Below are 24,287 nucleotides of genomic sequence, written 5' to 3' on the forward strand. Positions count from 1 at the left end.
ACCTCAGTCTTCTGAGTAGCTGGGACTACAAGAACCACAACCATGTCAGCTAATTTTTATTTTTTGTAGAGATGGGGTCTCAGTATGTTGCCCAGGCTGGTCTCAAACTCCTGGTCTCAAGCCATCCTCCCGTCTCAGCCTTCCAAAGCACTGGGATTAAAGGTGTGAGCCACTGCACCTGGGCTCAATGTGTTTAATATACAGAAAAGCCACATTCACATGGTCTGACACACCTGTGCCCTCTGCCCCTTTCCCTGTGCTGTGATTAGTGCCTTCGCTCTAAGGTAGGTCATGTGTGAAGATGGCCTGCCTGGACCCTTGCCTCTGTGGACTCTGTAAAGTCCCGCATGTTCAAAATAACAAATAAATGTTTTGCAGCTAAGCTGGTGTTAACTGGATAGGAAATAATCTAGTTCCAGAGCTCATTAGGATTTGAGATTGTACCCTCCTCCCCTACAGAGTGTAAATACGGCATCACTTAAGGTCTGTGAGAGATACCAACTCAATACTACATTATCTCCCTCCCCTGTATAGCCTGGACCAGGGGCCTCAGAAGTTGCAGACTCTTACCCAAATACCTCTTCCCTTTATCCAGGCATCACAGAGATGACTGGCTATGGCCATACAACATGAGTGCCCGGTGACAGTCTCTCACCTGAGTCCTGGGAATGAAATGCTGTGATAACGGAAAACATTGGCTTGCAGAGCTGTGGAGTTGGTCAGATGCCAGCTGTGTACACAGTCTCCACTTTGACTTCATTCTTTTCCTCCTGAGTTATAGGTTTGGGTTTCATATACAGGACGAATTCAATATCCTTATATAGACTGCTATGCATTTTTATGTGCCTCCGGACATATATCAATCTAATGAGATTGGGATTTGGCCTGGGGTATAGTGGGGAAGTGTTCTGTAGAGCTGGTTTATTATATCATCATTCCACAAACAAAATTATCTCAAAGAGTCTACCTTTTGGTCCAAACCTCCTCTATTCAAAGGCATTTTCCTCTCACTTATTGAAAGCCTGAAAAAGCAGGGCCTGGAAATGATGCTGAGTGGAGGCTGTCACAATACATACAGCCCTGAAGTAGTGCCAAGGAGTGCTGAGGATTAGGACCTGTTTTCAGGGCTGATGCACATGACTTATTGGGAATGCGACTAAATCTATTCTCTCATTTTTCAACCCTATTCTCAACAGGTATAAAATGGAATTGCCTGTTGAAACATCATTGTTCCTGTTGGGCAGATAGAGTCAAGACTGTTACTGATGCACCCGCACCCTCCACTTGGGTTAACCTTGCAGGCTTGTGCTATTCACTCGATAGTCAGTTTTATAAAAACTTGAGATGTTATTTACATTTCTTAATGCTGTGTCTTTGATACTTGCCTTTTCAGACATTCTCATTTTACAAGTGCTTCTACTTCTATCAACCTGTGTCAACTTTTTAATAACATCACTGTTCTCTGTGAGACAGGGATGAGAAATAGCAGTATCCACATTTTACAGGTTAGGAAAACAGACAGGTGGAAGTTGAATGAGTAATGGATTGCAGATCTGTGACTGCTGCCCAGTTCTCTTGACCCTGACCCCCCAGCAAGGACTAGATCACAGTCCCCAGCCCAGACGTGTTTCTATTTCAATTAAAGGTTGATGTTAGCAACCAGAAAATTTCAAAGTTTTTTGGTGGAGGAGGTCATTTATTTACAGAAATGATTTTAAAGACTGCATGTCTACCAAAGAAATAATAGTATTTTTAAATTATCACATCCCTTTAAACCATTCCCCTCCCCTTTCCTCATTCTCTTCCTGACCTAGAATTTGTCAAGAAGGTCTGTCCGGTGCATAGACAGAGAGAAGTCCTGGACTTGGACAGGGCCCTAGAGTGGGAAAGAAGACAATTTGTGTAGGTGTAAATCCCGCCTAAGCAGCATCTGCAGGATTCATGAGCCTTTAAATGTGCAAGAAAGTGGTCAGTGCTTTCCAGAACCTTCCCAGGGAGTTTGGGATTTATACTCATGCATCTGACTCCTGATTAGTGCTATTGACCTTTTCCTGCACATACTGGGCCCCCAACAAATGTCTGTTGAATGAATGAACAAATTAGCAAGCAAACAGCGAGTGTTGCCGAGTAACCTGGGTAAACTGGGTCTTCCTTCGGAAGGAAAGGCAGGAAATGACTCCAAGTGTCATACCCTTTTCCACGGATTCATGATAACGTGGTTTTCCTTGAATGTGAGTTTGCTCACCAGCCATGGAGATAATAATACCAAGAGCTTAGACGGGATTCAGACAGACTCCTCTTGGAATCCTGGCTTTACCACGGAGTTGCTGAGTGATCCTGGATGAATTACTTCACTTCTCTTAAGGCTCAGTTTCCTCATTTGTCAAATGAGGGTGACCATACCTCCCTAACAGGGTTCTTACATGGATTAAATGGTATAATGGAAGTAAAGCATTTAGCCCAATGCCCGGCACAGAGGGGAAATGCTCAGTAAATGTTGGCTCTAATGTCATTATTCCCCAGGACAATTCCTTCGGCGAGGAGAGGTGTTTTGGGATGACTTGAACTGCACCATCAAGTGCCGCTGTCTGGATTTCAACAATGAGATCTACTGCCAGGAGGCTTCCTGTAGCCCCTACGAGGTGTGCGAACCCAAAGGCAAATTCTTCTACTGCAGCGCTGTGGAGACCAGCACGTGCGTGGTGTTTGGGGAGCCACACTACCACACTTTTGACGGCTTCCTCTTCCACTTCCAAGGCTCCTGTGCCTACTTGCTGGCCCGACAGTGTTTGCAGACTTCCAGCCTCCCTTTCTTCAGTGTGGAGGCCAAGAATGAACACCGCGGAGGTTCAGCCGTCTCCTGGGTGAAGGAGCTCTCAGTGGAGGTGAATGGCTACAAGATTCTCATCCCCAAAGGAAGCTATGGAAAAGTCAAGGTGAGCCCCTCTCTATCCTTCACGGGGAAATGGAGAAGCTGGAGATTCTTCAGCCTAGGGAAGACTTCCCCAGATCTACTGGTTCTGCTGTTTGTCTCTGTACAGTGCCAAAGAGATGCACAGCTCTCCCTGCCTTGCAAATAGCTTGTAAAATACTTTACTGGGCCAAATTTTATGTGTACAAGAGCTATCCTAAGCTCTCTCCTCAACATGTCTATCTGCTTTTAAACTTAGAGTACATTTATATTCCTAGTTCCCTCATAAACACTGATAGACACACACACTCACACAAACACACATACACACACACACACACAGTTCAGAAAAACTGGAAAGAGATAAGTTTCTCATGGTCCTGGCTTGCAATAATTGTAGCCACATAGCCATGCCCTGGAGATGGTACAAACACAATACAAACCCCCAATTCACTACAGCCTTTGATTAATAATCCTCACCCCAGCTCAGCCCCAATTCTGTTTGCTCAAGAGCTGCTGCTTCATTTTCAGAGAAACCTCCAAATCGATTGATGTCTCCAGAGGTACCACCTGTGCAGGCACCTGGATTGGCTTTGGTGACTTCCTTAGTGAGGCTTGGGTGGGAAAGTCCCATGGAAGCTCTGCCCAGACACCCCTCGAATAGAGTCCCCAACTCACACCTAGAATAACAGAGAAGAACATGGGTATCTGCTGGCCAGTTTAGCATATGCAAATGATTCCTGTCACTGTCCACCTGGATTTCAAGCAGGGACATCAACAAAAGAGAGAAAGCAAAAAGCTACTAGCAATTACTCAATTTGTGCAGGCCCCAATTTTCATAATGTTAATCAAGACCTTGTTGTAACCGTGTATTTATTCAAGCAGTAATAACCCAGACCACAAGGGGTCGATTGCTGCAACCCAGTGCAATCCTTAATCCCCATGCATGGAGGTCATTACAGAGATTACAAACCAGAACTGATGCCAATGCAGGGATTTATTTCTTTTTTAAAAAAAAATGTGTTGTAGTTTTAATTGATGTAGCGTGTCCAACAAAAGGCAGGGCCAGGGAACTAATTCCACTCTTTCTGGCTCTGCCTTTCCCAGGTCTGTGCAGTTTATCAGTCTCATAATGAGGAAAGTGAGCTATTACTGTGGTTGAAATGCCAGTGTGCTTGCTATTTGGTTAGTCTCTGTAGGGACAACTCTGTATATCAAATCAAGGCTAAGAGTTTAGATATAGAAGTTTGGAGATTTTCCCTTTTAAATTTATATTGTGCTGTTGAGCACTATACTTATCCTTGTAGATAGATGCTGGCATTTCAAGCTAGAAAAAATTTTCACTAGCTTCCCCCTACTTTCCTGTATTTGGGGATGATGTGTATATCAGTAGTTGAAAAAGAAAGCTTCATGCTTTATTCCTATTTTGTATTTTGATTAAAATTCTTTTTCATTCTCAGTCAGTTTTTTTTTTAGAAGGAAAGGGACACCGTAATTTCTTTCAGGCCCAGCAGCTCTGCTAATTTTGCGTGACTCTGTTCCATCGTCCAAGCATAGGGCATGGATTCCTCAATTTTCTGTAGCGACAGGGAGATGTGGATGTGAATGTAAATGTTTCAGAAAGAAAAGGTTATGTGACTCCAACTGCAAGCTAACAATGGCTTCCTTTTCCTTTTGCCAAATGGTTTCCAAGCGTCTCTGAATACACCTGCCCTGCCGGGGAGACTGGCTTGATGGATGGCAGAGCCCCGACCCAGGGTGATGTGGGGACAGGCAGGGAGAGGGCTGGGAAGCAGGAAGGAGCCTGAGATGCTGGGAGGCAGCTGACTTCTTCAGCCATGCTGTGCCAGACCAGAAATGGCCACTAAGATCTGTTCTTCCAAAACACAGACCCCCCTTCTCCAGCACTGTCTCCATAAGCTGGGATTAGGAGCTGGGTTCTGTACATGGATTTTCCCCACTGAACTGTTCTCAAATAACAAAATAAACAGTTTAGGATTAGATATACCAGTAGGACCAAAGAAAGGCAGCATAAGTAAAAATCCATCTAGAAGAAGCGCCTCCTTCTAGCTAATACCAGTTCTCATCTTTCTTCCCCACGTGAACACGAGCAGTTTAGGGTGCTCCAGTGAACAGGGAGCCAAGGCCAACTAGCCCATGGCGATGAGCAGCTTGGACTCTGGGGCTGGACCTGTTCAAATTCCTATGCCACCACCGCCAGCTGAGTGGCCTGTTTGAGCTTCGTTTTCTTTGTGAGACAGGGCCCTCTAGGAGGCAGGGCTCCTGGGCTGTAGCTGGCCTTGGCGGCCTCTCCTCAGCACTGGGATACAGGCAGCAGGGAGAAGTGGAGAGAACCTGGCTTTGGAGCTCGACTAGGAGGAGTCAGGCTCTGTCACTTGCAAGTCACACCAGCCCCCATCCTCAATTTCCTCATCTATAAAAGGAGAAAATGATAAGGACCTCCTAAGGCTGTTATGAGAATTAAATAGAACAGCCACAGGGCAATGTCCAGTACAAAGCCTGGCACACAGTAGGTGCTCGGTGCATGCTGGCTCCCTGTGACCATTCCCATGGAACTTTCTTTCAGTTCCAAGACCTGTGCCTCTGTGACTCCACTTCTCTCCTCCTCCCCCTGCCCCTACCCACATCCTGGGAGAGGTACTGTGGAAGAGGGAAATGGCCAGAATGCAGGCAGAAGAAAAGCAAGCAAACAGGCGAGGCTTATCAGCTGTCTGCTAACCATAGGTTGAGGACAGGATCAGAGGAATGAAGCAAGGAATTACACTTGGGGACAAGAGTTCTCTGGGATCTCCTGCTCTAAGCACTGTGGGACACAAGCACAATGACTCTATAGGGAGAGTGAAAGGGGGTGCAATGATCACTTATGCCAGAAAAAAAAAGGTATCAACTGGAACATTACTGACACCCACAGTCACCCAGGTGTCAGGTCAGCCTGAGTGCGACAAGAACAGAGGCAGGGAAACTGGCGTCCTGGGGGTTGTGATGGTGGGGGGACTGTAGAAATATCCAGAACCAGCCTACCCCATGGCTTCTGCTTTGGGACACAATAAGACTTTGTCCCTTGCTAGCAGGAGCTTAAGTAAGAGCAGAGGAGCCCATTCAGCAGTTGACGTATTTGACATTCATAATTATACCGACATTGGGGAAGATTTCCCCTTCCACTTACCAGCACAGAACAATGGATAAGTGTTCAGCACTCTTACTAGCTGACCTTCCCTATAATATGGCTCTACTCTCCTTTTTTCTTAGGGTAGGAAAAGCCATATTATAGGCAAGGTCAGCTAGTAAGAGTTGGCTAACCCTCTACCTAGGAGACAAGAATAAATTAATCAACTCCTTGGTTTTTCTTTCTACTTCTAGCTCTCTGCAGAATGGTTTATTTCTCAAGCTTATTTTCTTATTCCCTTCCCCCATTGCTAAGATCTAAATATTTGTGTCCCCTCAAAATTCATATGTTGAAATTCTAACTCCTAAGGTGATGGTATAAGGAGGTGGGACCTTGAGGAGGTGATTAGGTCATGAGGGTGGAGCCCTTATGAATGGGATTAGTGCCCTTAGAAAGGAGGCCAGAGGGAGCTCATTTCTTCTTTCACCATATGTGAACACAGCTGGAAGGTGCCATTTATGAACCAGAAAGTGGGCTCTTGCCAGACAATGAATCTGCTAGCCCCCTGACCTTATACTTCCCAGCCTCCAGAACTGTGAGAAATAAATTTCAGTTGTTTGTAAGCTACCCAGTTTATGGTATTTTGCTCTAGCAGCCCGAACAGACTAAAACAGAAGATTGGTACCAGGAGTGGGGTGCTGCTGTAATAAATACCTAAAAATGTGGTAGCAGTCTGGGCACGGTGTCTCACACCTATAATCCCAGCACTTTTGGAGGCCAAGGAGGGCAGATTGCTTGAGCTCAGGAGTTCAAGACCATCCTGGGCAGCATGGCAAAAGCCTGTCTCTCCAAAAAAAAAAAAAAAATAGCCAAAATAGCCAGGTGTTGTGGCATGCACCTGTAGTCCCAGCTACTCAGGAGGCTGAGGTGGGAGGATCACTGGAGCCAGAGAGGTTGAGGCTGCAGTGAGCCATGTTTGTGCCACTGCACTCCAGCCTGGGAGACAGAGCAAGACCCTGTTTCAAAAAAAAAAAAAGTAGTAGCAGCTTTGGGTAATTGGTAGAGGCTGGAAGAGTTTTGAAGTACATTCTAGCAAAAGTCTACATTGTAGTGAATGGACCATTAAGGGTGATTCTGGTGAGGACCAACTACTAATCTATAGAGACAGAGAGCTGCATGTGGCGCCTGCCACGGTAAATTTTGGAAGGGATGCTCAGACCATCATCTCATCTCCTAGACAACTCAGAAAGTAGCAACAATGATGACAGGTAAGAGTGCCAGACAGTCTCATGTGCCAGAAATCAGTGTGGGTCCAGGACACCCTGGAAAGTTTATGTGCACTTATAGTCAAGCCCACCGAGGACTGTTCTAAGACAAGTCATTCCATTCCAGCCCATGAGCATGGATGTCCATAGGTGCTAGGCATGGTAAGTGTGAAAAAGAAAATTAACTCTGTCTCTTTGAGGCTTATCAAGCCACTTACTCACCCGTACTAGATGCCTGGGGCTCACTCTTGATTATTCCCTCATTTCTCATGCCCCATTGCAAAACCACCACGTCCAGCTGTGTGTGTTCTATAAGCTCATCCCTCCCTCTCATGTCTGCAGCTAGTTTAGGCTCTCATCCTCATCACCTCCCTGGACTCCTGCAGCAGTTGCCTGTCTGGCTTCTCTGTTTCTAATCTCAACTTCCTTCAATAATTTCTTCACGCTAGCCAGAAGGAGCTTTCTAAAACACAAATCTGGTGATGTCATTCCCTTGCTTAAAAGCCTTCAAGGGCTCTCCCTGCAGAATAGAAATCCAACTTTTGTTTTGTTTTTAACATGGCTTAAAAGGCCCTCCAAGATCTGTTCTCAACACAAAAGCCAGAGCAATTCGTTTAAAGCAGAAGTCAGATCGTGCCGACTCTTTGCTTTAAACACTCCCTGGGCTCTCCATCTTGCTCAGAGTCAAAACCAAAGTCTTTACAATGGCTGACAGGCCCTGCTTGTTCTGGCTGCTCTTCTCACTCTGACGTCATCTATTGCACCCTCTCCTCCTGTCTCTCTCCAGCCACGTCCCCTACACCCCTTGTAATCCTGGGAGTGCCCAGGTATGCTCCCAACCTAGGGCTGCTGTTCCCTCCTCAAGAGCCACTCTCACCCCAGATAACCACATGGATTGCTTCCTTATCTCAGATGTCTCCTTTCCAAGGAGGTCTTCCCTGACCATCCTATTTAAAATTAGAAACCCTTTTCCTTAGCACTTTTTAGAAAAGTATTTCCTGCTCTTTATTTTTCTGCATTAACACTCATCTGACATGAGTTTTACTCATTTATTTTGCTTGTTGTTGGTCTCCCCAGCTAAAATGTAAGTTCCACGAGGCAGAGATTTCTGTTCATTTCACTTGCTGCTAATCCCCAACTCTTAGAACAGTGTCAGGTACACAGAAAGGCATAAATGCATATTTGTAGAATGAATGGACCTTGCCTGTACCTCCAGCCTCATCTTCAGCCATCTCTTCCCTCTGTAGTCCAGTAACACCTCAGTGTCTGCCCCCAACCCCACCCAGCTGTTCCTCACCCTCCTGCCTCTGCTCTCTTGTCCTGGATTTCTCTGCCCTTCCCCCACTCTTCCTTTGGCCACTTCTGTATATCTTTAAAGACCCAGGTTAGACTTAACTGCTTCTAAAAAACTTATGTGATTCCCCTATGCTGGATTCAATGTTCATTTACTGCTCTCCCATTTTATCCTCTATTGACTCACAGTTAAAGAGTATGCTGTAAGTATCAATGCATGTCCCTCTTCTTCAGCAGACTGAGGGCTCCTTGAGGGGCAGGGGCAATTATGTTTTTTAACTCTTTACATCTCAGTTCCTGACATAGTGCTTGGTACCTAGCAGGTGTTTAATTGTGTTGTTGTTGAATGGTTACATGACGTAGTTCCGATACAAGGAAGTTACAGAGTACAACACTTGGAGAATACTACATCAGGACAGCCTCAAAGCTAAATGGTGTCCAGCAGTGGACCCAGCACACACTCGAGCTGAGAGTGGGGTCAGGAGGACGAAAGGCAGGAAGGGTGTCCTGGAAAATGCATGACTTAAGCTGAGACTTAAAGAATGGATATTTAGAGGAATGCAGAGGAAAAGGGAGGTGACTGGTCTTTGAAGAAAAGATTTGAAGCTAGCCAAGAGCCAGCCAGGAAATGTTGACAACCACACAATCCCCAGAGGAGTCTGTAGTGGCACTCGGTATGCCACAGCAATCACAGCCCATATACACAGTGCGTGGGCTGGCCCACAAGCAGCTCTCTCCATTTTCCCCCTGGCCTTTGCCTTAATCAGAGGGAAGCCCACTGGAGCCTGGACCGTTTAGGTGGCCATTCTCTCTGGAGTGTTGAGTTGCTTTGCCTTCCTTTCCTGATCTCTGCTGGAACCCAGTGCCTGGGCACCTGCTCACCTGCCTTTCACTATTACTGTTGTTGGCAGGTTAATGACCTAGTGACTTCTTTGCCTGTCACCTTAGACTTGGGGACAGTGAAAATCTACCAGAGTGGCATGTCTACTGCCGTGGAAACAGATTTTGGGCTCTTAGTGACTTTTGATGGCCAGCACTACGCCTCCATTTCCGTCCCAGGCTCCTATATAAACTCCACCTGTGGACTCTGTGGAAACTATAATAAAAACCCATTGGATGACTTCCTCCGCCCGGATGGCAGGCCGGCCATGTCTGTCCTGGATCTGGGAGAGAGCTGGCGTGTGTACCACGCAGACTGGAAGTGCGACTCCGGCTGCGTCGACAACTGCACCCAGTGCGACGCTGCCACTGAAGCCCTCTACTTTGGCTCTGACTACTGCGGCTTCCTCAACAAGACAGACGGCCCTCTGTGGGAGTGTGGCACTGTCGTGGACCCCACTGCTTTTGTGCACAGCTGCGTGTATGACCTGTGCAGTGTGAGGGACAATGGCACGCTCCTCTGCCAAGCCATCCAGGCCTATGCTCTTGTGTGCCAAGCCCTTGGCATTCCAATTGGAGACTGGCGAACCCAGACTGGGTGTGGTAAGCTGGCATCCCATCCCCATAACAGGTCTCTCTTGTGCAGGGGGCAGGGATAGGCTTTGGGGGCTCCTCCAAATGTCCTTGTTAAGACTTGTGACCCAAGAATGAGGGGGAGGTTGAAATTGCACAAATTACAAAGAACGAATTGTGAAAGGATCTTTACTTTTGCCCCCACCTAATACCACAGCCAGGAAACAAGAACCCATTGATGAACATACATGGTCTGGAAACATGAAAGGCATGGCAGGAAGTCCCATAGCAGGGGACGGCAGCTCCAGAGTTGAGTGAGGAGGTGGGGTGTCCAGAGGTGGAGGTGGCTACTTTTGTGGCTGTTGAGTTAATGCAGCTGTGGGCCTGGTCATCAAAACTAGCCCTTGGGAAAATAGCTCACCTCCCACATGGAACCTGTAGCAATTGTTCCTGGCACTTTCTTCTCCACTGTCAGACCCTTAAGGGTTTGTGCCCTGCTGCTGCTGCAGATGAGGAGTACAGCATATGAGTAAAGAAGCCCTTTTTCTTAAATATTAGGAGTGGTTAGGAAAGGCCCCAACTTTGAGGGAAATCCTGGCTCTTTTGAATTACACTTTTGGATTAAGCATTTTGTACCGTTTAATTGTCTTAGTATTTTTTCCCTGTATCCCACTTAAAATTTATTTCTTTTTCTAGTTGTACACAGTTTAAAAACAAATAGATTTCATTTCTTTCCTAGTCCTTGGTTTTCTCCATATGAGTAAATAGAAAATTGTAATCCATGCATTTGAGAGTGCTAGGGAGGTGAGAAGATTTAAAAGTTTCTTTAAGTTCCAAGGCTAGAGGGAGAATTCTTCCTATCAGTATAAGTTGGAGTCACATAAACCATAATGTATCAGGTTCAATTCTTAAGAGTTTTGGTCAAACTACAATACAAACAACTGTATTCTTGCTGTGTGACTGACCAGCCTCTCTTATGACCAGAGCATCCATATTTGGATTCAAGTTGAGATTGAATATGGCTTCTCTTTGATCCTTATATAAGCCAAGAGCATCCAAATTACATGACTAAAATGTTACAATGGCTACAGATATATATTTTCTAGTGGCACTACTTTCCCATCCTCTACATTTCGCTTTCTTTTCTGGCTCATTGAACTCTATTTAATTCAGAGAGCTAGTTTGCTAGGCCCCTGAGCCCCTGCTTGTTGGATTCAACCAGACTCAAACATTTATGTAGACCCAGATGTTATTAAAGCAAGAACCGAAGATTTCTAAGGCAAGAAGGGCCTTTAGAAGACATCTTACCTTGTCTCCTGAAGAAACAGCCACACAAATTCTTTGAATTCTTTGGAGGTAGCCAGGGCGCTTTCTTATTTTTAATATCCCAGGGAATTCATCCCCACAGCCTTCCTTGGTCACACTTAGGTATTTTAAGTGCCTCCCTGTTACAAATGTCACGTTTTCAAATTACTCCTCTAATGGTTACATTTTTCATTTCTCCTGAAAATTGGATTTATTTCCTTCTAAGAATGGACCGTGCTCTTTAAAATCAGATCAATTTATATGTCCATCAGTGGAAGGTCTTAAAAGATCTCGGTAGTGTGGATCATCAAATAATAAACCTATACTGGGTAATCAGTAGTCTAGAAAGGATGGCATCCTGAAAGTTTAATTTTAGTCAAGATGATCAAATTCCAATAGAAGTTCACAGTCCAATCACGCTGCTCAGTAGTTACTAGGAGAGTCATTGAGCTGGGTTTTACAGATACAACCTCAATTCTCTCTTCCCGGAGTGGCCGCTTGACCCTCACTCTAGGAACTAAATGATCCAGGAGGAGCGTTAAGATTCTGGCGGGTTAGCACTCGGGGTCCATTCACCTTGTTATCGGCTCTCTTCCTTTCCCCGCGTCAGTGTCCACAGTGCAGTGCCCGAGCTTCAGCCACTACTCCGTGTGCACAAGCAGCTGCCCCGACACATGCTCCGACCTGACGGCCTCGCGGAACTGCGCCACGCCGTGCACGGAGGGCTGCGAGTGCAACCAGGGCTTCGTCCTCAGCACCAGCCAGTGCGTCCCTCTGCACAAGTGCGGCTGCGACTTCGACGGCCACTACTACACCATGGGGGAGTTCTTCTGGGCCACGGCCAACTGCACTGTGCAATGCCTGTGCGAGGAGGGCGGGGACGTCTACTGCTTCAACAAGACCTGCGGCAGCGGGGAGGTGTGCGCCGTGGAGGACGGCTACCAGGGCTGCTTCCCCAAGCGGGAGACCGTGTGCCTGCTCAGCCAGAACCAGGTGCTGCACACCTTTGACGGCGCCTCCTACGCCTTCCCCTCCGAGTTCTCCTACACCCTCCTGAAGACCTGCCCTGAGCGCCCAGAGTACTTGGAAATCGACATCAACAAGAAGAAGCCCGATGCAGGACCTGCTTGGCTGCGGGGACTTCGGATCCTGGTGGCCGACCAGGAGGTCAAGATAGGAGGCATCGGGGCTTCGGAAGTCAAGGTAAGGCTCCTTGCTCCTTTGGAGGGGTTCCTGGTACGTCCAGCCAGGAGGAGGAGCTCGCCATCCTCTTCAGGTTTGCCTTTCTGCCTCTGCCTATGAGTGGATTTTAGAAAGAAGATGGCTCCAAACGGGAGCGTTTTCTAATGATCTGCACCAAATAAGACTTATCAGGTGGAGAAATGGCATGCAGCTGGGATTTCTCCAATTAGATAGAGCAGGACTAGCTCTCCAGAATAGCAAATACTTACAGAACACTTACTATGTGCCAAGCACTATTCTAAGCCCCTTATAAGCAGTATCACACTTCATCTTATGATCCTCATTTTACAGATGAGAAAGCTGAGGAGCAGAGAGGCTAAGTAACTTCCACAGGGACATCTAACCATGAAGGGAGATTCACACCTGCCTGGCTGGCTCCAGAATCTGCGCTCTTAACCCTTGCACCCTACTAACTCCCCTACCTATACATGCCAGTCTATGTGGGGTGATGTAAGGGGTGACTCCCACCCCTCTGACTTGCTCTGAAAAACCCATCATTAGGCACCCAGACTCATAGATCCTTAGCTCTAGAAGGAATCTTGAGAATTATCTAGTGCAACTCCTCATTTCACATGAAGACACTTACTAAAAGGGTAAGTGAAGGTCCCACAGCTAATTGTTGCAGAACTGGGATGCAACGTGCATTTTATGTCACCTGAAGTCTAGTTTGGAAAACAAAAGCCAACACAGTACTGCCCAAGGAGATAATAAAATACACATCCACAAACTGGAAGGGATGTGTTTTTATTCTCATTGCCACATTGGCAGAGATTTATTTATTAATAGACTAGTAGGAAGTAGATAGAAGAATGGACAGCTAGATCATTAGAGATATGCTATGTGCCCTCGAGGAGCTGGGACACAGAAAAAGTAAGACTGGAAGAGAAAAGCAGCCAGAAAGGCAGGGAAGGAGGGGAGCTATTTTGAAAGGTACCAAAACAGAGATGCCAGGCAGCAGGAGGGAGCCACGTATCTAAGACAATTTTTGCTCACACTTCAGTTTAGTTTGTTTTGGGCTAGCTTTGGGTCCAGAACACACAAATAAACAGCAAATGGGTCTAATCAGGGGAATCCAAAAAGAAATAAATAAAGAAGCCCATGACAAATCGGTTGGTATCTGTGTGGGTTCCATCAGCTTCTTGACCTCTCTCAAAAGGCTAGCAATAGGGCAGACCGTGTCTTTATCCCACAGCCTAGGAAATGGAAAGTGCTCTGTGTGTCTCTGGAATTGATAAGAATGACTTGATTTTTCAGTTGAATGGTCAGGAAGTGGAATTGCCTTTTTTCCATCCTTCGGGGAAGCTGGAAATTTATCGAAACAAAAACAGTACGACAGTGGAGTCCAAGGGCGTGGTGACTGTCCAGTACTCAGACATAGGTCTATTGTACATCCGGCTGTCCACCACATACTTCAATTGCACAGGGGGCTTGTGCGGCTTCTACAATGCCAACGCCAGTGACGAGTTCTGTCTCCCCAACGGCAAGTGCACGGACAACCTGGCAGTGTTCCTGGAAAGCTGGACAACTTTTGAGGAGATCTGCAATGGAGAGTGTGGGGACCTGCTGAAGGCCTGCAACAATGACTCGGAGCTGCTCAAGTTTTATCGAAGCCGCTCCAGGTGCGGCATCATCAACGACCCCTCCAACAGCTCCTTCCTGGAGTGCCATGGGGTGGTGAACGTCACTGCCTACTACCGCACCTGCCTTTTCCGCCTGTGCCAGAGTGGGGGCAATGAGTCAGAGCTCTGTGACACTGTGGCCCGGTATGCAAGCGCCTGCAAGAATGCGGACGTGGAGGTGGGGCCCTGGCGGACCTATGACTTCTGCCGTAAGTTGGGGTTGGATTCTGGGAGAGGCTTTCTAGGTGGGAAATAGGTGCCATACTGGGGCTTACTCAGGACTTCCCTTCCAGGTGGGACTGAGCTCAAGGGTGATGTTAATTACTGTGTATACCTACCCTAGTCTGATGTGTCCTCCCAAAGACTCATCACCCCAAACCGGAGAGCCTCTCATCTCTACTTTTGTTCCTAACTGCACAGTACCTCCTCACTGTAGAACAATTAACCATCCTATTTGCATGTGGTTTTATCTAGCAGAGGGTAGAGGCACCATGTCAAAGGACTAGAAATCTTTGTGATGGCTCTGTAGGTGCCTTCTCCCTTGGCAAAGAAGAGCCCCATTCATTTTGATAGGAAGTGATCGGCTAGTGCACCTTTGGGGCATGGAGATTAGCATGCTCCCCAGGGCAAACCTGACAATGGGTATTAAGAGAGTCCTGTGTTGCTGGCTTTTAATTTTGTCCCGAGAGTATCTGACCCCTCTCAGCAATGCAGTGGCAAGTACTAGTAGTAATTAGAAAACTTGCTGGGAAGACCTGATACATAACACCCTTGATTATCGGGGAAGCCACAGGGAGAAGTAACATGGCAGAAGGCAGGACCCACTCGTGGAGCAAGAACCGCCTCATCTGGCCTTCAGCACACAACCCTCTCCCACCACAAAGGTGGGCCCCACACCAAAGCCAAGGCCACCATTAAGATTCCATCCCCGGCCAGGCATGGTGGCTCACGCCTGGAATCCCAGCACTTTGGGAGGCCGAGGCAGGTGGATCACGAGGTCAGGAGATCGAGACCATCCTGGCTAACATGGGGAAACCCTGTCTCTACTAAAAATACAAAAAATTAGCCAGGCGTGGTGGCGGGCGCCTGTGGTCCCAACTATTTGGAAGGCTGAGGCAGGAGAGTCGCTTGTACCTGGGCTGCGGAGCTTGCAGTGAGCCCAGATCGCGCCACTGCACTCCAGCCTGGGTGACAGAGCAAGACTCCATCTCAAAAAAAAAAAAAAAAAAAAAGGATTCATCCCTGACGGCTATTTATCTGTCCTCCGTTTTTAATTGGCAAAAGTATTTTTTAATTTGAAATAATTTTAGACTTACAGAAAAGTTGCAGGAATAAGACAGTCTACCATTCTCTCAGATTCCCTAATCGTTAACATTTTAACACATTTTCTTTCTAATTTTGTCTCTGAAAATATACTCACTCTTTTTCTAAACCTCTTGAGAGTAAGTTGCTGTCATTATGCCTGTTTGTACCTAAATATTTCAGTGTGTTTCCTAAGAATAAGAACATTTATATGACCATAACATAATCATTAAAATCAGGATATTGTCATTGATACAATACTATTATGTAATCTGAAGACCATGTTCATATTTTGTTAGTGGTTCCAATAATGTCTTTTACAGCCAAAACAAAAAACAAACCCTGGAATCCAATCCAGGATCACATGTTGCATCTTATTATGATGTCTCTGTAGGCGCCTTTAATCTGGAGTAGGTCCTCAGTCTTTGACTTTCATTGTCTTAGCGTTCTTGAAGAGTACAGGCCAGTTATTTTGCAGACTGTTTCTCAGTTTGAGTTGGCTTATATTTCTTCCTGGTTACATTGAAATTATGCATTTTTGGCAGGAATACCACAAAAGCAATGATGTGTCTTCTCAATATGTCGTATTTGGAGGCCTCTGATGTTGGTTTGTCCTGTTACACTGAGCATGATAGATTCGATCGCTTGCTTAAGGTAGTGTCTGTCAGATTTCTCCATTGAAAGTTACTGTTTTTTTATTGTATAATTAATACATATTTTTCAGGGAAATACTTTAAATTTAGGTAGCTATTCTATTCCTTGAACTTGCATACACTAGATTTAGCATCCAGTGATGATTTTTGTCTGAATCATTTATTACTGTTTGTAAAATGGCAATTTTTTTCTAATTCAATGGCTCCTGCATTCATTAGTTGGCATTCTACTGTAAAGAGACGTCCTTTTCACCCATTTGTTTATTTTTATTTGTTTAGATGACTCATGGATTCCTACTTAACTGATTGTATCTGTTATCATAATTTGTTTTATGCTCAAATTGTTCCATATACGGCCAGTGGGAGTCCCCTCCAGCAGTGGTTTCTGTTGACATTTGCTTCATCATTCGTTGCTTTCCACGAGGCACAATGTACTCCGGGCTCATCTTGTACTTTCTCTGCTCTAGCCTTGGATTAGCCATTTCTCCAAGGATCTCTGGTTCCTTCCAGTGGAGCGTAGTGTTGAGGAGACAGGATCTGGGTGTCAGGTGTGCCCATTCTTCCTAGAGTGTCATTGATTCTAGCATTCCTTAGTGGAGAGAGTGAGGAAGTGCATGTATGTGCCTATACACACCCTCCATACACATTTTTATGTAGCTAGGTGTGTTGCTCTCTCTTTTTATCTGTTTCTGTCTCTATCTCACCATGAGTTCATACTGAACCTACAATTTCAGTCCAATACCACAGAGTTTTCTAGTTTTCCTTTTTTAATTTTTTTTGAGACGGAGTCTCACTCTCTCACCCAGGCTGGAGTGCAGTGGCATGACCTCAGCTCACTGCAACCTCCGCCCCCACCAGGTTCAAGCAATTCTTCTACCTCGGCCTCCCAAGTAACTGAGATTACAGGCGCCTGCCACTGCACCTGGCTAATTTTTTTTTTTTTTTTTTTTTTGTATTTTTAGTAGAGACGGGGGTTTCACCATCTTGGCCAGGCTGGTCTTGAACTCCTGACCTCGTGATCCACCCGCTTTGGTGTCCTAAGGTGCTGGGATTACAGGCGTGAGCCACCACGCCCGGCCAGTTTTCCATTTTTTAGTTTCTTTTATCTGAGAGTGAGAAACCTGGCCCATTGTATTTCCTCCTAAGTTTGTTTATTTTCTTAGCTTCTTATTTTGAAATAATTTCAAAGCTACGTAAGAGAACACCTGTATACTCATTGCCCAGATTAACCTATTAATAACATTTGTTCATTTGTTTTATCATTCCCTCCCTTTCCCTGTCTCTTCCTTCCTCCCTCCCTGCCCTTCATATGAGAGTGAGTTGCAGACTTCATGCCTCATTACCTGTAAAACTTCAGTATGTATTTCCTTAGAGTAGGGGCATTTATGTACATAACCACAGTACAGTTTTCAACCTTAGGAAATTTAACATTGATACAGTAATTTAACATCCATATTCCAATTTTGTCAGTTGACTGAGCAATGTGCTTTATGGTTCTTTTGGGGTGCCAGGGTGGGGAACTCAGTACAGACCTAATTTAGAATCACACGTTGCATTTCATTGTCGTATCTCTTTAGTCTCCTTTAATCTGGAACAATGACTTAGTTTTCTTTGTCTTTTCTGATATGGGCATTTTTGAAGAACACAGCCTCCCTGCCTTTTGAAACAGAATGATCCTCCATAAACAGAATGACCCTCCATTGGGGTTGATGTTCCATCCTGAGGAGCTTCAGCTGTGCATCTCCACTCAGCCTCCCGGGCAGGTGCCATGTGGTTTTTCTCATGGAATCACAGCACAAACGGAAGCACGATCTTGTCCAGCCTCCGCTCATTGGTGATGTGCATGTTGATTCCCTGGTCAAGGTGTTAGCAAATGTCTCTGCTGCAGAGTCACTGTGAGCTTTCCCTTGCAACTAATAAGCAACCCATGGGGAAATACTTTAAGAGTGTGCAAATATCCTGTCTGTCAGTCTGTCTGTCTGTCTATCAGTCATCTTATCAATCTGGACATGGATGCCTGTTTTTTCCAGTGGTCTATATTTCATCTATATTTCATCTTCCATGTATTAATTATTTTTGGTGTTAAAATTGCTCTGGATTGGCCCGTAGCATCTCCTTCAAGCTGGCTCCTGTGTCCCTTCAGCATGCCTCTGTCATTTTTTTTGAGCACTTTCTTCCTTTTGGCATAACAGGGTGCTTCACGCTCATCTTTTAATCTTCCCTGCCCCATGCTGGAATCAGCTTGACTCCAAGAAGCCCTGGTGAGTGGGGAATGTTATTAGAAACCAAGATGTAAGGGAGGTGTCCCTGTTGCTGTTGGGGCATCTTTGCTTTGCCTCTAGGTCCTTTCAACAGACAGAGCTGAAAACCAACACCACACACACACACACACACACACACACACACACACACACACGCACACGTATCTTTTTAACTCTATGATTCCTGACCTTGGGAAATCCAAGGAGCATGTGGAGAGCTTAGTGGTTGTCATCTCAGAAGGGCAGTTGTGTCCCTGGTGAGCCCCTGGGGAGGGACTAATAGCAGATGCTGGGACTCCAAAGCTACCTACAGCAGGAGAGCCTCCATGGCTTCTGTTGGCCACCACATCCGGTGGGACCTTATCATACTTTCCCAAAGTCTTTTTTTTTTCATCCACCTCCCTATATCCTCTTTTGTCCTATCTCCAGCTTATCCAACACAATCTCTGTTTCTGCTCCCACATTGAGCCTCCCAGTTCTATTTCATTCATGCTACAGGATTGCCGAGTCTCCCCTATACCAAATCTATTCTGTTGCCAGGCCATTTCAGTGCCGTCCTTTTAGACTGCTAACTCTTACCTGGCAGGGGATGTTTGAGTTATTTTTGTGCTGCACGGAGCCCAGTTTGATAGCATCGTGTGTGCCAAGTTAGCAGGGCGTGATGGTGATATTCCCTGTTTCCCTGCATGTGACAGCTACTGAGAAAATCTTCTCACTATCCCTCATCTGGGCCAGCAGACCTGGAGGAAGCTCTTATCAGTGTCTTTTTTAGGGAAGATGTGGGCAGAAGCAGTCACATGGAACATGGCTTTCTTGGGCTGAGGGCCAGGGCTCCTACTTGAGATGTCCCCCAGGATGTCTCATCTAGATCTTGTGCACATGGATCTGGCGAGAAGCACTGGATAGCACGCACTTGATTCATCAGGCCGCCGAGCACTAAGGGATTAATCTGGTCGGAGTCTTGCATGGTGGGGATTGAACTGGACGACAGCTGTGAATCAGGAACACAATCTTCTTTGAACCTAGAGAGAGACAACTGCTGCCTCTGTGTTCAGATATTTTTAACTGGCCCTCCTGTTGGCAGAGCCAGGCTGCCCAATTAAATAATTTCACACAGGCATTCCGGGGCCTAGGGGAAGTTTTATTACTCCACGTCTGTGTGTTCCAGACTTTCAGACAAATTCAGACAACACAATAAGTCATAAAGTGAGAGCCATTTAAATAAGTCATGTTATTTGCTATCACCATAAATCTGCAGTCAGTGTTAGAACATTCATAATTTAAAGACAAATGTGAAAATCCCTCTACACAGACATATATAATCAGTGCTGAACTAGCCTTCAACTCCAAAGCCGTGTGGTATTGTAGTCAATGGGAGTGGAGATAGTCCTTTAGCCCAGAGGAAAAAATGATTGGCTTTCAGTCCACAGTGCAGAACTGTTGTATCGGTACTTGTGGGCAGAACTATTATTGCCATGCAATTTATTTCTCTGTAATGTCCTCCGTGTCCTTGGATTGCAAAACAGTATTAAGGAATGATGGTATGTATACGAGCCAAAGAAAGTTTTAAAGGTGAGATCTTATTTTCCCAGAAGATGGTGGGGACTTCGCTGATCTTTAGATCGCACAGACTTGTAGGAGGCTTCTTCTGTGCTCCTGAGTTCTGTCCCTGCCTCTGGCAAATTGTGACCCATTAAAGTAATAGTGAGAAATGGGAAGTATGCCCACCACTACACGGTGAGTATCCCGTGCTGTTATCATTTTATGTGCTTTTTTTTTTTTTTTTCTCCAGACGGAGTCTCGCTCTGTCACCCAGGCTGGAGTACAGTGGCGCAATCTCTGCTCACTGCAACTGCCACCTCCCAGGTTCAAGCGATTCTAGAGCCTCAGCCTCCCGAGTAGCTTAGATTACAGGTGTGCACCACCACGCCTGGCTAATTTTTTTTGTATTTTTAGTAGAGATGGGGTTTCACCATGTTGGCCAGGCTGTCTTGAACTCCTGACCTCAGGTGATCCACCCGCCTCAGCCTCCCAAAGTGCTGGGATTACAAGTGTGTGCTGTGCTTTTTGACCAAGAGACTTGATCTTTCAAGGAAGGCTTCTGGGAAGATGGGCAATTTGAAGTGAGACTTGAAGGATGGGTGGGACTTGGCTTTGTGGGTGGGGGGCTGTCCAGGAAGGGGAAAGCGCATGAGCAAAGGGGCTGCGGGGTGATGACCTCCTTTGCAGAGAATGATGAGGAGGTGGACGAGGCCAGAGGGCACCAGGAACAAAGAAATGAAAGACAAAGGGAGAGACTACAAGCCAATTTGCAGAGTAAAAATACCTACATATAGCCTGTCTGTGTAATAGAAGGAGGTGCAAAGAGGAGAAAGGCATACCATTGATGGAGACCCTCTTGATAGATTAGATTATTAACCCTCAAAACAACAGTGCTAGCTAAATGTGGTTCATACTTAATGAAAGAGGAAACAGAAGCTCTGAAGACATGAAATAACATCCCGGAGTTAAGTTAGCAGCATCCACAGGTCTCTGTGGTCCCAAAACATACAATGCTCCCTCTCCAGAGTCTTTGAGTCAGTGGACCCAGATTAAATCTCACTCTGGCACTTACTAGTTAGATTTATTTAAATCATTGAACTTCAGTTTCCTCACCTATAAGATAAGAATGATAAGATTTACCTTACTTTCCAGGTTGTTGAGATAAGGTACACAAAAGTGCCTAGGACAGTGCCTGGCATGTAGCAGGTGCTCAATTCTGGGTCTTAGACTCAAAACCTTCTATGTGGAAAGCTAGGTGCCCTAGCAGAGTGTGTGAATGAAGGGGTGCCACTGGGACTTGGATCTCCCAAATGAGGATGAGTACAGCTCACTGTACTGTGCAAATAAGACCACACACATATACAGAGGCACACACATGCAATCACACACATGCACACTCACATGCATGCACAGATGTGTGCACACACAGGCACTCATACATACACACATGCACTCACACACATGCATGCACACACACATGCACTCACACATGCACGCACACACACATGCATGCACAAATGCATGCATACACAAACACATGCATGCACACACGCACATGCACTCACAAACACACATGCACTCATACACACATGCATGCACACACACTTCTGTCTCTGACTTTTGTCCTTTTCTCAAACCCATCTTCTCCTTGACCACCTGCAGCACTGGAGTGCCCAGAGAACAGCCACTTTGAGGAGTGCATCACATGTACAGAGACCTGTGAGACCCTTGCCCTGGGACCCATCTGCGTGGATAGCTGCTCTGAGGGATGTCAGTGTGATGAGGGCTATGCTCTACTGGGCAGCCAATGTGTCACGCGGAGTGAGTGTGGCTGCAACTTTGAGGGCCACCAACTTGCCACCAGTGAGACCTTCTGGGTGGACCTGGACTGCCAGATCTTCTGCTATTGCAATGGCACAGACAACAGAGTCCACTGCGAGACCATTCCCTGCAAGGATGATGAGTACTGCATGGAGGAAGGTGGCCTGTACTACTGCCAAGCCCGCACCGATGCCTCCTGCATCGTCTCAGGCTACGGCCACTACCTCACCTTTGATGGCTTCCCCTTTGACTTCCAGACCAGCTGCCCACTCATCCTGTGCACCACAGGAAGCAGGCCGAGCTCAGACTCTTTCCCCAAGTTTGTTGTCACAGCCAAGAATGAGGACCGGGACCCGTCACTGGCCTTGTGGGTTAAGCAGGTGGACATGACCGTGTTTGGCTACAGCATCGTGATCCACCGAGCTTACAAGCACACTGTGCTGGTGAGTAGCCACGAGGCCCCCTCAAAAGGGGAATTGTGGAGACGTCAGGATGGGGTCGGCAAGCCAGGCTGCAGCTGAATCAGGCAGGTCCGGAATCCAAAGAAAATCATAGTATATTAAAGCAGAGAGAGGCCCTAGAGATTTTCTGTCACTTCATCTTACAGAGAAGGAAACAGAGGCTCAGAGAAAAAAATGATTTGCCCAAGCCACATACACCAAGTTAGGAGGCAGAGCCAGCTCTGGAAGCAGTGCCTTTCATATGGCAGCAGAGCACGTTGGAGAGAGCACAGACCGAGGTTAGCATCTTTGCTTGGTGGCTGCTGTGTGACCTCAGGCAGTCACTTAACCTCCTAGCTTGGCCACTCCATCTGTAAAAGAAACGCCTACCTTGCACAGACTAGGCCTCCCTAACTGATGCTATTGTCCTTGTCCACCCACTTCCCTTTTTTGAGATCAGGGTGATATTCACCTGTTCTGGCCTCCCTCCGTCTCTCCTGGTCTCCCTTTTGGCTCCCAAGGGATCTGTGAGTTCATGAGTCTCACACGCATTTGGAGGACTCCGGGCTCTCCTACAATCCCTTTACTCACTTGGGCTTCAACTCCCTGTTTCTAAGCTTCCCACCCTTTTCACCCAAAGAGCACTTCCTTGACCACGAAGACAGGAGCAGCAGGGCTGAGGCTGAGGAGCTCTGTGCACTCCTCGTCTGGCCTGCAGACATCAGCTCCAGCCACAGGCCCAGCTATTCTTTCTCCAGGGTCCTGCTCTGCACATGACTTAAAATGCTAACAATCAAGCCAGCAGCCTCTGCTTTAGCATTTTAGGGAGCTGATTTAGGGTGTTTGCCTTCTTGACATTATTATCACAGGTCTGTGTCATAATTTTTCTATCTCTAAAGGGACTCCTTTTCATCTTGCATACATTCTCTTAAAAATTCTGAGCTATACTGAACTAAACTATCTAAACCTAACTAAAGAGTTCCCTGGGCAACTATACTGACTTCTTTTCCTGCCTCGGGATTTCCTCAACTTCCTTCTCTGACAAAGAGAGATTCCCAAGCCTCTTGAATTATCTTTCATGTTTATTGGAAATCTGCCTTTTTATCATCCAAGGGAGCAATTTCACTGTGTCGTCCTCTTCCCTTGCTTGCACACCACAAACCTAAATCCCAGTTGTTTTCCTCTCTGCTGCTCCTAACAGTTTATTCCAGTAGCCATTATTACATTCATCAGGCTGTATTTTTCGTGATCTTCATATCTAAAGCGCTCTCACTTCTAATCATGGGCTTCTTAAGGGCAGGAACCATACATACCTAATTCATCTTTATGTTGAATGAATGGGCAGCCCCCTGCACCTAGTGATACTGGAAACACTGGTCAAATGAATGAATGAGGCTGAGCACGGTGGCTCATGTCTGTAATCCCAGCATTTTGGGAGGCCAAGGCAGGTGGATCACAAGGTCAAGAGTTCAAGACCAGCCTGGCCAAGATGGTGAAAGCCCGTCTCTATTAAAAATATAAAAATTAGCCAGCTGTGGTGGCAGACACCTGTAATCCCAGCTACTAGGGAGGCTGAGACAGAGAATTGCTTGAACCCGGGAGGCGGAGATTGCAGTGAGGCAAGATTGCGCCATTGCATTCCAGCCTGGACGACAGAGCAAGACTCTGTCTCAAAAAAAAAAAAAAAAAAAAGAATGAATGAAATGACACAAATAACCGCTTTCTTCCAGGGTTCCCATGATTTGGTCACAGTACTGCTTCAACGATCTGAGAGGTTATATTGCCACTGAGGCAAGTTAGGAGTGTGTCAGAGGCTTGGCTTTTAGCCACATAAGATTTCTAGATGTTTGGATAGTCAAAGCTACCCATTACAACAACTTCCCTCTATCCATTTTCATCTTAACGTTAAAACAAATATATCGATCGTTTTGCCCACGTTGCTTGCATCATATTTGTCCTTTACTCTTTGTTTCCTTATGTGATGTATTTCCACCCTTAGATTTAGGTGTTTTCATGCAGTTACTTATCTCCTTGACATTCGGTGCTCTTTGGCC

At 46.2% G+C, this 24,287-nt stretch overlaps 1 protein-coding gene across 3 annotated transcripts in view; it reads left to right on the top strand.

The window, feature by feature from the left end:
- LOC101149677 (tubulin-specific chaperone cofactor E-like protein) overlaps positions 1-24,287 on the top strand; it is a 166,364-nt gene that overhangs the window by 91,443 nt on the left and 50,634 nt on the right. For all 3 annotated transcript variants that reach the window (XM_019035734.4, XM_063693610.1, XM_063693611.1), the window contains 5 exons: positions 2,524-2,936; positions 9,508-10,078; positions 11,964-12,556; positions 13,850-14,423; positions 21,635-22,236. In XM_019035734.4, the coding sequence (XP_018891279.3) occupies positions 2,524-2,936; positions 9,508-10,078; positions 11,964-12,556; positions 13,850-14,423; positions 21,635-22,236 (2,753 nt within the window). The remainder of the gene's footprint in view (positions 1-2,523; positions 2,937-9,507; positions 10,079-11,963; positions 12,557-13,849; positions 14,424-21,634; positions 22,237-24,287) is intronic.

The sequence above is a fragment of the Gorilla gorilla genome, chromosome 9 (assembly GCF_029281585.2).
Source record: "Gorilla gorilla gorilla isolate KB3781 chromosome 9, NHGRI_mGorGor1-v2.1_pri, whole genome shotgun sequence".
NCBI classification, from domain to species: domain Eukaryota; kingdom Metazoa; phylum Chordata; class Mammalia; order Primates; family Hominidae; genus Gorilla; species Gorilla gorilla.